Source organism: Capra hircus, chromosome 15, assembly GCF_001704415.2.
Source record: "Capra hircus breed San Clemente chromosome 15, ASM170441v1, whole genome shotgun sequence".
NCBI lineage: Eukaryota > Metazoa > Chordata > Mammalia > Artiodactyla > Bovidae > Capra > Capra hircus.
In genome coordinates this window covers 42,491,646-42,504,308 of record NC_030822.1, presented here as the reverse complement: position 1 = coordinate 42,504,308, position 12,663 = coordinate 42,491,646, and the positions used below count along the sequence as shown (strand labels likewise).

The window sequence follows — 12,663 nt, the reverse complement described above, 5'->3', positions numbered from 1 at the left end:
AGACTCCATTCACATTAAAGAAAAAAATTTTCAAGGCTTTTACCATTGTCCATTTTTAAATGTACTGGGCTATATTTAGCATTCTGTAATTGTCGATAGTGTTGCCTTTCACTGTGATGTGCGGCTTAGCATCATAAAGGATTGCAGATGAGGGGCCAGGTGATTTGTAGGTGAGCCTGGTGCCTCTACCAGGAAGCCTGGGATTTAGGTCATCTAATGCCAGGTCCGGGTTTTGGGGAGAAGGCACCTTTCTGACCTTTAGCCCATCTCCCTGGAAGGCGACAGCAAGAAGTGGGAGGCAAATCTCCCTTGAAAAGCCAGAATGTACCAGCTCCCACCACTACTCATCTTCTCTATTTAATTCAAACAGGCACAATGAAAATAGGGCTCGGTTGAGGGAGACGATGCAAAGCAACTCGAGCCAGGGCAACGAGCCCTCATCCTTGACCAGCAAGGACCCCATAAGAAGGCAACGTGATATCACACAGAGAGCTTGGTCTGTGGCAACAGATAGCCCTGGGGTGAAATTCAGACTTGTGACCCTGGGTGAGTCCCTTAGCCACCACGGCAAGCCTCTGCATCCTCGTATGCAAAGTGCGGGCAACAGCCCCCTTGAGGAACTCCCTGAGAATTGCGTCAAGCACTCTGACCACACAGTGCCACTGTGAGTGTGCACTTGCTACTCTCTGGACGTGACATCTTTAGGGCCCATGTGGCCCACCATCCAGGCTCAAGTCTGCTTGAGACCTGAAATGCTTAAAAGCCCCGGTCCGGAGTACATCATCTCTGGGCTCAATGTGATTCTAGGGCACTGTCTATATCAGAGGCCAGTTAATAATGGGATTTCTCTATGAAGGGGAAAAAATGTAGAACGAGGCTGTTTCTGCTGCTGCCCTTACAGAGAAAATCCGACCTGGCTCAGCTGACATAGAATAGAGAAGTAAATGTATGCACTTCCTCAGTTTACACTGTAAGTTCTGCATCACCACATGGTTGATGAAAGGTTCTAACTCCATCGCCTCTAAGCACAAGAAATTAACTGTCTCCAATCTTGGTCTTAACCCAGGCAAATGGAAACAAGGTAATGAAAATCGTGTTGAGGAGAAAGGGTACATGTCATGAATGCAGAACTCCCTGAAGCCTGGGAGATGCCAGGAGAGGCGGTGTATCATTTCCCAAATCCCACGACAAGACCAAGTGTCTCAGCTGGTGCTGAGACAAAGGACATGGTAGTTTCAGGCTTCTTTTGCTGTGTGTTCTGCTGACAGCCAGCGCTTGAAGGAGCGAAGCAGCCCAGTGGGCCACAGGGAACACCTCAGGATGGAGGGAAGTGTGTCTTCCCTGCGGGCAGGCCCATTCCTGGGTAGAATCAGTGGTGACTTGGTCAGGATTCAGCCATGTGGCTGCAGCAGAGCCCTAGCAAAGTTCTTGAACTTATCAAGAGGATTAAATCAACAATTTGAACTTTAAGCTCTCTGCTTATTGGAAGGAACGGCAGATTGGAAAGAACGGCCTGCTCAGAAATCAAATGACAAAGGCCACCAGGGTGAGAATGAAGAAAATGGCCCCGGGGAGCACATGGAGCTCATAAATTAGTCACCAGCGACCAGACACAATCAGAGGAGCTCAGGCCTTTTTCTGCTCTATTGGGATGATGCAATGTCAGCAAGAGCAGGCTTTTCTTCAATACAATCCAGAGCTTGACACAAACACGTCTACTGCCTAAGATGTATTCCTGCTGAGGTCAGGACAGAACGAAGACTTCCCTTCCTCTGAGGACTGTCCAGAGTCAGGCATTCACCAAAACACACCCAGACAGCAGCGGCCTGGTCCACCTTCAGGCTAAGACAAAGGCGGTCCACAGCGTGGTGGTGGCCTGTGAGGCGGGCTGCTGCTCACACAAGCCTCTGACGCCAGCAAATCAAGGGCTGCCTTTTTGCTTCTATCATGGAAAGAGGCCTCTGGGCAGGGACTGGACATGCTCTGGGGACAAATGAACATTTAGAGACTCAGAGCAGGAAACACAAGGAACTCTGAGTAGGAAAGAAAAGACTGCTTAGTGCACAGAGAGTATTTCTACAATCTTTCTTTCTCTTTTCGTTCCTTCCTTCAGTCTTTCTACATGCTGGGATGATAAATCCCTGCAGCTTTAACAAAAGAAAAACAAAACAGTTAAAGACCTTTTGATGAAATAATGGTAAGTGAAATAATTTAAAGTAGAGAATACTTTCTGCAATTGCAGGCTGGTCCTCAGATCACACCACACTGTTTTCCAGACAGGCTGCTGCCTCTCACTGTTCAAATACAGATTCCAAAGAAGGGATAAACTAGGTGAAGGGGAGGAGACGGCAGAAAATATATGAAGCCAGGGCGGGTAACACTGCTGTAGATGCAGCTGGTGACACAAGGTCCAAGAGCAGTCCCTCAGTCGGTGTCCTTGGAATTGCTTGATGCATGCTCCAAACCTACAAGCCATCTGCATGCTGGAAATGCATGAGTCCATCTTCCCCTTTGAGGCTTCCCTGGTAGCTCAGACTGTAAAAGCGTCTGCCTGCAATGCAGGAGACCTGGGTTCAATCCCTGGGTTGGGAAGATCCCCTGGAGAAGGAAATGGCAACCCACTCCAGTACTCTTGCCTGGAAAATTCCATGGATGGAGGAGCCGGGTAGGCTACAGTCCATGGAATTGCAAAGAGCGACTTCACTGTACTTTTTGTATCCTCTACTTTATAACTAGAACCAAGCATCAGAAGACTGATGGGTCAAAAGAATTGTGTCTGGATAGGGGTCAAACATGTGGTCCTCTCATCACTAAGAGAACTGAGTATTTTCTAGAGCAGTAGTTATCACATTCTGACTTGTAGTTTAGACATTTTGGTCAAGAAAATTAAAAACAAAACAAAACCCCAAACTGCAAATACATATTTCATGTCCCATATCCTGGCACTCTGGCTACAAATGCCCTGCATTTCCCATCTGTCTCAGGGCTTCTGAATCTCACCTGCACTCTGCTGACCCTTTCACCCCTTCCCCTTACTGCCCTAGTCTTTCCTGGCTCTTCTCTCCAAACATCACTCCTTGAACTCTCCAACTATCCCCTAGTTTTCCTTGCCCTTTGCATCTCTCTCTCATGGTTGCAGTCTGTGTCCAAGGCCATCCTGAACTGTTGGTCAAGTCTGTCCTGGCTCAGGCCAGGAGAAATTGTAGATGAATAGTTTCACATTGGTGCCAATGGCTTTAGGACAAGTTCACAGTAGACAACAGGTTTAAAAAAAAATCTAGATCAGTTTTAGGATAAAGTCAAAAGAAAAAGATATAATTTTCACTGGATATGACTTTCTCAGGGAAAGAGTAAGTGGCAAGGAAAGACAATGATGGGTCACAGGGCGGAGCGGGGGGAGGCTGAGACTAATTGAGGAAGGACAATGGGCAGAGGAAATCAGAAAAAGTAAGAATAATGTTTTGCCCTTGATTTCCTTCAGCTAAAAAAAAATAAAACTTAAAAGGAAATGTAATGAAAATAATCATTTCTCGATTGTGCAAACATGAATGTTTAATATGTCATTCTCTGTACTTATTAACTATTTGTTGTTCAGCAACAAAAACATCATAGTTAATTTTGATGGACACTCTCAGATAATGGCTATTCCTTTAAGAGAACCCAGCCTTTAAGAACCTAAGTTTTAAATGCTGCTGTTGAAAAGTTTCCATGTACACTTTCCAGACTTAATAAGAGGAGTGGAACTTTTAAACAAAATTTGCTGTTCAGAAACAATGAGTGAGAAAGCGGACACAGCAGTGGAGAGGACTGAAGTGAGGACCAGCCAGTGATGACAATAAGGAAGGGTAAGTGCTGAGTGGGGCCCCTAACCCTGGTCCACACCCACACCTCCCTCCCGCTTACAGCAGCCCCTGAATTAGCCTCCCTGCCAGCAGCCTCCCTCTCTCCTAGCTGTCCTCCGAAAATGGCTGGAGGGGTCTTTTCCACAGCATGCTCCCCAGGCTCCTCACACGAACCTCACTCCTCTAGCCTCATTCCTGCCTCCAGCTAGAAGCTGTTCCTCATGGTTCCCCAGCCCCCCATTCTCTGTGGGAAGTCTCTGCCTTCCTCCAAGCACAGTTCTAAGGGCACCTCCTCCATGGAGCTTTCTCTAATTCTCCCAAACTCGGAATTAATCATTCTTTCACTGCTCGAACTTTGTACCACTCTGTTAAATATCTACTGCAGAGTCCCCTAGCTGGAGACAATCCACTGGGAATCTTGTATTTTCCCCAAATGTGGCCAAAAATAACAGAAAAGACAAATGTTCTTCGGGAACAGAGACTGTGCTTATTCAACTTTTCAGACCCAACTAAAGGGTCTAGAACACATAGGTTCTCAATGGAACGGTTACTGGACTGCATTAGGTAATCATTTCTGTGCTTTTAAAGTTCAAATCTACATGGAAATCTTAAACTTCTATTAAAACCATTTTTTTAAGCAAAAATTAAAGTCCACACATTTTGGGGGTGATCTGGCTCACAAACAAGCACTTTGGGAAACACTGCACTTAGCAAAAGCCTAAAGCCAATCTCTGAAACTCATCCTAACAGATTTTCAGGAGTGTGACCTCTGTAGCTAGAATGGCTCATCTGTGACTGACATGAGAATAACCACTCTCTCTCCAGCCTGTTTCCTTCAGAAGAATATGGCAGAATAGGCTATGGGACTCAGAAGATGCGGGCTTTCAGTGGGATCCCCAAGCTGTCTGGTATAAAGAAAGCCAGAAGAACGGCTGAAAGGGATGGCCCTTTCCTTTACCTTCTGTCTAAAGCAGTGGGTTTTCAAACTTTATTCAACAGAACCAGCCAAAGAGGCTGCTGCTAAGGATGAGAGAGTGAGAGTTTTAATTAAAACAGCTTTTACATTTTCATATATTGAAATTTTCAAGTAAGATTTCAATTTGAAATGTGAATTTTGCTACTTTAAAAAGGCTAGAAAATCATTAGCCTAAAGAATTCTCCCACACCCTTCTGAGGAAAGTCAAGACAGGCTCACAGGCAGGAGGGCACCCTGGAAGCCATACCAGGCTCTGGCCCTGCCTATGAGTAAACTGCTTTTTCAAACTCCAGGGGAGGACAGAAATGAAACTCAACTCCAGTCTTCATAGGAGGGCCACAGGCCTGTTCACCCCAGAGAACAGAAATCCTCTGACTGCTGAGCATGTGGAGAAATGGGGAGGGGCCTGGCTGGGCAGGCTCAGTAAGGACAGGTCCAGAGATGGTCAGTCAACAGCCACCTCCTCCAGGAAGCCTGGTCATACCACCTAAGACAAAGCAAGGCCCCTCTTGTGGGTCTGGATATTTCCTGCCATCCCCACCCCGCTCAGAAGCTCTCCTTTTTGTCTATTGGGATGACTTCAACTTTCAACAGCGAGTTTATTTGGGAGGCCAAGAAGACAGAGGCTATCAACCTGACTGCACCAGGAGCTTGGTGAGGATGCTCATCCCTGCCTCCCCTGACTATTAGACTCCAGAGCTGAACAAGGAAGTGCAGATCGAGTGGGGATAGGTACCTCTCCTACCAGGCTCATGGGGCTGAGCCCACTTCCCAGGAAGGGCTGGTTAGGAAGATGAAGGAGAGCGTCTTTAGCATAAAATGCCCATGGGAGATGAAGGCAGCAGCAAGGCAGGCAGGTGACAGGCAGCCTTATTCTCCTCGGCCGTCCTGACTCCCTCCAGGTGGGGACGCAGCAACTCTGCAGCTAGGAACGCATCTTGCCCCTGTCTTACTGATTATCAGCACAGCATCAATCCCAAATTAAGCCCACACTGTTTCCACCGATGGCTGAAAGTTTAAAAATCATCTTATGTCTAAAATGTGGAGGCTGAGGGATTATGGGAAGAAGGGGCTGTCTGCCCAGCTCCAAGGGGCATCAGGGGTGGTGACAGGTTGTCTACCCCATACACTGACATGAAGCCTGTTGCTTAAAAACCACTTTAGCCTCTGCCAGATGAAACCCCGTCTGAAAGAACAGTGGCTTAGAATTCAGAAAGATCTGAGTTCAAATCGTGACTTGGCCTGTTCCTACACTGGTGGCTTTTGGTGAGTTAACTGAACCTTTGGAGACCTGGTTTCCTCAATAGTACTGCTCAAAATCTGAAGAACAGAACTCACTTTGTAGTGAGCTAACGCGTGAGAACACACGAGGCTTTGCATTGCACTAACTCCTCCTTTCATCCCCAGACTCAGCAGACATGGTCCATGCCACTTGTCCCTGGGACTCCCTGCATGTTTCCCTTTGGCTCTCTCTGCTCACACTTACCCTACCGCGCCCTGTATTTCACATTCCCACTTCCACAGCCAGCTCTATGAATAGAGGATTGGTTGTTAGCTGCCCACCATGATGAGCGCCATGCCTGGAACGCTCAACTGGTATTAGCTGATGGGAAGAACAAAGGCCTCCATTTTCCCCAGAATAATGAGGTAGGCAGGAAGGAGGGGAACCGTGAGAAGAAGGAGGTGGTTCTTGGAGCTGAAATGCCGAGCGCCTTGCTGCTCCACTGCCTATGTTTCTGCCTCCCCCTCGTGCCTACTCCAGAGGAAATGGTCCAGCGCTGGCTGAAAGTGGGGAGAGGTCTTTTTTTTAAAAAAACAAAAACAAATACAACCGTGTGTTGGTATGTTTGTATACGCATAAGGTAACAACAAAACTGTTTCCACTGAGGAAGATTTGTAGCATCCCCAAGAGAGAAAAAGAGTGCTTGTGGAATCCCATAGTGATCCCCTCTGACCAGGAGAGCTTTATCCACCATTTACAGGGCTTTCGATCTTAGGGCTGTGTGCCCCAGTGAGGACACAGGAACCACACAGTGCAGAAACAGAGCAATTTATAACATCACAGATTGGAAACACAAAGTTGATGTCTATAAACTTATTTGTACATCATTAATCCATTAGGGAAACTAGAAACAGAGTGAGAACTTGAGCAAACACTGGGGTAGTTACATCCACATAGAAAGGACTGCACCTTTGGTTAAAAAGCAGGAGCTACAAAGTTATTTTAGTCTTCCAACTGCTCAGCCAGTGCAGCTAAAAGCCAGCCACCATCAGCCACACGTGCGAGCGAGCCAGCATGCTGCCCACTGCAGAGGGCACACCAAATGCGCCTTCCTGGTCACTAGTCCTATTCCACAGCCAGCCTTGTTTGCATTTAAAAAGTTGGAGGACTTTGGAAAGAGTCCTGGCTTTCACCACTTAGGGCTGTGAAATTGCACTTTGTTCTTTAGCTTAGGACAAACATACAAATTTACTTAATACATGGGGGAAAAAAAATCAAAAGAGAACCAAGAACAGGCATGGGAGAAAGACAATACTATGGATTATGGATTCATTTTTATTATAAAGCGCCTCCATGCAAACTATAATCCCTCTGCATTTCTAAAATAGGACATTAGGGGGGAAAAGAGAGTCATGTATACTTTACTGCAAACTTTGCAAAGGGAGAAAACAAGAGAACTTGCATTTTAAAATTGTCCATGCCTCTGTTTTTGCTATGAAATATATTTTAAAAGACTAGGTAATGAGGCACATGAAGAAAAAAAAATTAAATTCAAGTATAAACAGAATTGCAAACATGGATTTGATCAAAAGCTTTCTCATCTCTAAGATCCATCTTTTGTTTTTTAAGGCCTCACCTCAAATTTCTGTTTTAATTAACAAAGCCACACAGTTAAAAAAATATTATTAAGAAATGTGGAAGAAATGTGACAGAAAATATTCTCTGTTGGAAGAACACATAAAAAATTCCATGAAGAAGATGTATTTTTCATAAGTATTGAAAATACATCAAAAACACAAATTTAAAATAATTTCTAAAAATTTCAAAAAGTAATTTCATGATGGTCTCTTGGAAATGATTCATTTATAATTTCTACACCAACTTTGCATCTCTTGGACTTTTCTTCCCTCTCTTAGCTCAGTGCTTCTTGGTAGGTATTTGAAGACTGAAAAAAAAAAATGTTTCTGTGCTAAAGTTATCAAGACTAGCTCTCTGCTGCGTTTGCATTGTTATTAGGGACACACACACACACACACACACGCACGCACACACACACACATGCGCGCACACACACACCACACACTCTGAGCTTAATGTGAGGCTAGTACAGAAACAGAGAGATTAGACACAAAGAAATGTAAACAGCTCTCACATGCGAGGAAACTAGGTTACCAGAATCCCAGCACCAGGCATTCACCAGTCACCATGGAAAACAGGAAGTGAGATGCATAGCAACCACAAGCCAAAAAGCAGGAAAGCGCATACCTTTAGCTTGGAATGAAAATCACGAGATTTCCTTCTGGCAAGAACCTGAATGTGACTAGACACCTGCAGGGTAGGGGAAGGGAGGAAAACAAAGGAAAAGCCTGTAACCATGGAGATGAAAAGCCCCCTACAACTGGGCAAGCCAGACGTACCTTAATGGCGGCTTGAATTTCTCGAACTTTCTTTCTTGCTAAGACCTGTATATGACTAGACACCTACATTGTTCGGGTTTATGAGGGGAAACAAAACAAAACAAAACAAAACAAAAAAAGGAAATCAAATATAAAATCGCTACTCCTTGGGAGGGTTTCAGGGTGGGGGGTGGGGGGGAGGTTATTTGCATCTCAACAAAGCTCTGCAGTTAGGAATACACAGTCCCAGCCAGACACCAAGCCCCCAGCGCTGCTCTAAGCTTTTCAGACTGGGTCATCACTGCAGTGACTGGATTCAGGAAGAAAGTTGAAGCTAATATTAGTTTTCTCACTCAGGAGAAATTGCGGGCCACGGGATGAGAGGGGGAGAGTGGGGTTGTTTTCTTTATAAAATTTAAAAGGTGGGGGTAGAGGTAAATGAAAATATTTATAGCTTCTCAGTATCAGGAGGGAAAATCCCTTTTTCTCAATTTAGAAGAGACTATCCATAAATTAGCACATTCTGCAGAATCAAAAAGCTGAAGCTGTCGGTTGTATTCTGATCTCATTAAGAGCTCTGGATTCTGTAGCAAATGTTAAAATAATACTGACATGTAAATTAGATCTCAAAGAGAAATGGAAAGACCCAGTTAGCAGAGCTTTTTTTTTTTTTTCCCTTATAAATATCTTTAATCCTTCCACTCTTTTGGGTATTGACTGGGCGCCAAGTGGATTTGCATATTATTACAAAGCGAAAAGTGTGAATACAGCCAGCCAGCCATCCTGTTAAAAATCTGGGTTGAAAAACCACACGGATTTGCTGAACAACAAATTCACATTGGAGAGGTATCACCAACTGCTGCCTAAAAACATCCCCAGGATGCCGGGGTGTGGAAACGGAGCCAAGCCGGGCTTCTGAAACACAATGATTCCACTGGGTAAACAAATTTGCATCTCTTTCAGCAGGACTTGGTTAAATTTAGAAGCCTCCCCTCACTGAAGGGGTTGGGCACATGACCAGAGCTCACAGATCAGCAGACAGCCCAGGTCCAGGACTTTCAGTATGTTGGGAATTCGATTTGTCTGTTTCAGAAATTTAGAAGCTTCCATTTGGAAGTTCAGCGACTCAGACTGTGAGGCCATTACTTGATTTCAAACACTCTAGGGAGCTTAAAAACAGGCTTTATGATAATAATTGATCCGCTTATCTCTAACTTTGTTTTCCAGTATCAATTATCAATTTTTTCTTTCTGTTTGCTTTTGTACTTTTTTTTTAAGTACGGAGAAGCAGGAACTCCCCCATCCTCTTCACCTCTCCATCCGGCTCCTGCTTTCACCCGAATTGTGTTTTGATGTGATCCACTGGCTTGCTGTGGGCCACGGAGGGGGAGACATCCACTGAAGAGACAATGCCCGCCTCAGAGCACTGGCGGGAGGCCACCTGCCTCTGCGCTGACTCAGCAGTGGGCTCCCGGCGGGGGCACCGGGGCATTCCCGGGGAAAGCTCTCCCCGTCATAAACACTCAGAAAAACAGCTCATCACCCAAGCAGAGGACTGGAATCCACTGCTCAGGGTTTCACAACTGAGCTCGCCTTTTGGTTTGATTATAAGTTTTTAAAATTCCTGCCGAATCAGGCAGCATAGTCAACACTGAAACACATATTATAAATATTTCTTTTTTTTCTTGTTGAGAACTCACCCATGAGGTTGGTTTGATTTCCCTCCCCCCTTTCCATTTCTTTTTTTTTTTTCTGCTTTTCATTAAATGTTAATTTCTCATCCATTCCAGTTCTGAACTGGGTTAGAGGTTTGAGCTAGTTTACATCACAAGGAGTGAAGAGCACCACAGCCCTGATGGGAGGGCAGAGGAAAATTCCTGACCCAGTGCTGCACAAAGGTATTTAAGTTGTAACTTCATTTCAGTCACAGCAGCTACTGACAAAAAGCCATAGCTTAAGGAGCAACAGTTCCCTGGACGCACATCATTCAGCCTCATTTTCTGGCCAGTGCTCACGGCTGCTAGTGTTACTTTTGCAGTGAAAAGATGACTAATATGTAATTGTTCCAGGATTTTACAATGCGCAAAATCTCAAAATTTCATGACTTGCAAAGTGTATCTGCACCTGCAGCCTTTACAATGTTTGCAGATGCACAGTTTGGGAAAGAAAATTGAAGATTTAGAGTACAGGAGCAGTTCGTACACTGTCCTTAGCAGTGAAACTTTTCCATATGTGTATAGAAGCAACTCCAGAGACCATGGAATAAAAGGTCTCTGAAATGAGGAACAGTGAAAAACGGAGCCAATTTCAAACACCTACAACACTGACGTCCTTACAGGGAACTCCGGTTGGGGGCTCCTAGGAGCCAAAGCACAGACAGCCACTGCAGCCAAAATGCCTCCGTGGGCCATTCGCTGACATGCACAACTTCCAGGTCGGTTACTTTACCTGCTTTCTGGTCCTCGTCTTCCCTGTCCTGAGTTTGATGTATCTGGCTATCAATTCATTCCTACCTGAAAGAAAGAAGAATTTACAAGAAAGTAGGTTACTTTGGTGCGTGAGTGGGACAGGGGTGAGGTGTAAAAAGCCTCTGAATGCTAAGACTAGAATTCAGAATCATGCATTTTTAAGTTGTATCTGTAAGTTTATTAATGCTAGAAAAATTAAAGGTATAATTTGTGCAGAAAATATTTACTAAGGGAAATTAGGAAGAAGGGAGTTTCCTCATGAACTACAATCAGCAATTAAAATGTGCCTTTTGTTTGTTTGCATGCTTGTCTCTAAACGGATGGTCACTTGTATAAACAAATACAAAGATTAATGTGGAAGTACACAGAGTGGCTTCCGTTCTAGTTTCATTTCTCATATCCATTTCTTCTCACCCAGGTTTCTACTCATAGTTAGCTCCAGTTAGTGTCATTATAGCCATGAGAGGATGAACTGCTGTGATCACAGAAACACAAGGAAAAGAAGTTACAATATGAAGGCAGATAGCCCCCAAAGGTAGTCACTGAATCAGTAATAAACTATACACAAAGCTGTCAGTGGGGAGGAGAAAAATGACTCAATCTTTTCCATCCTTCATAACTTTCGGGGGAAAGTGCCTTAAAGTATAAACAAATCTGCACCAAGACACTGAAAAATCTCAAACAGATGACCTGAGCTATAATATAAATGGGAAAATAAACCCCCAAAGCCAGGTGGGGAAATGCATTACTAATTCTACATGAAATAAAAATGTACTCATACAGAACACATGGGTCCAAACTGTCACTTTAAAACTAACAGTACAGCCAGCGGTCTAATCTGTATGTACCGTCTCACTCTCCATATACTGCATAGCTGAAGATAGCAAGAGTTTTTGTCTTGCCCCCAAGGTCTCCCCAGCACAGGACACACTGCTGGGCGCACAGAAAGAAAAAATGAGTCACTAACACAGCCTCTGGTGAAAGGGAAGAACTGCATTCCTCAGACCTCTCCAGCAGAGAAAAGAAACTGAATGCTCTGGTGAGAGGGTCTTGATGAGAATCTTGTCTAATAATTCAAAAAACCTCTCCCATTGCTGCCTAGAACATTCCTATAATTATGCCTCTGTTCTCCACCTGCCTGTGTTAGGAGTATGCAGAACACAGTCACTGCTGGAAGGCAAAGGAATTGTGGAATCTTGGGGCTGCAAAGTACTTCTGAGCCGCTCTTTCTCGCCCCTAAAAGTCTGAGTCCTTATAGAAGCCAGCACTTCTAGAATGAAGGAAAAAGCCCATTCTGCCTTAAAACATATTGAAAGATAAAAAGACCCTCCTTATTCGAGGTTTCCTATAACTTTTACCCCCCAGATTCGTTTGTATCTCTTAATAAGAAGGTTAGTTCCTAACGCACAGAAATTTCTGACAGCTTTAACGTCCTCCAGCAGCGCTTTATCCAAGCTAAACCTTTCCTGTTCTTTTGTTATCTGTGGCAAACTTTGGAACACTCCCACCTCCATCCTGTGACCATCTTTTGTCATTTCCTTTCACAGCCTGGAGCCCAGAACTCTAGTCACCTGCCTGGTCCTAAATACTCCATCTTTGTTGATGCAGCCCAGCACCACATTAGATTTGGGGGGATTACAATAAACTGTCAACTGAAGTCAATAAATTCCAAGGTCTTTTTCATATGAGCTACTTCTCAGATATATCCCTACCCCTGTTCCTAGCCTTTTCATGCACAGTTGGGATTTTCAGATCCAAA

General features: G+C 44.5%; 1 protein-coding gene across 8 annotated transcripts in view; it reads right to left on the bottom strand.

Annotated features, from left to right (window-relative positions):
* The window catches only part of TEAD1 (TEA domain transcription factor 1), a 269,495-nt gene that overhangs the window by 67,020 nt on the left and 189,812 nt on the right, over positions 1-12,663 (bottom strand). For 3 of the 8 annotated variants that reach the window (XM_018059574.1, XM_013969596.2, XM_018059569.1), the window contains exons 3-5: positions 10,885-10,949; positions 8,458-8,520; positions 8,306-8,368 (exon numbers count right to left, since the gene is read on the bottom strand). In XM_018059574.1, the coding sequence (XP_017915063.1) occupies positions 8,306-8,368; positions 8,458-8,520; positions 10,885-10,949 (191 nt within the window). The remainder of the gene's footprint in view (positions 1-8,305; positions 8,369-8,457; positions 8,521-10,884; positions 10,950-12,663) is intronic. The other 5 variants (XM_018059575.1, XM_018059571.1, XM_018059573.1 and 2 more) reach the window with 2 other exon arrangements.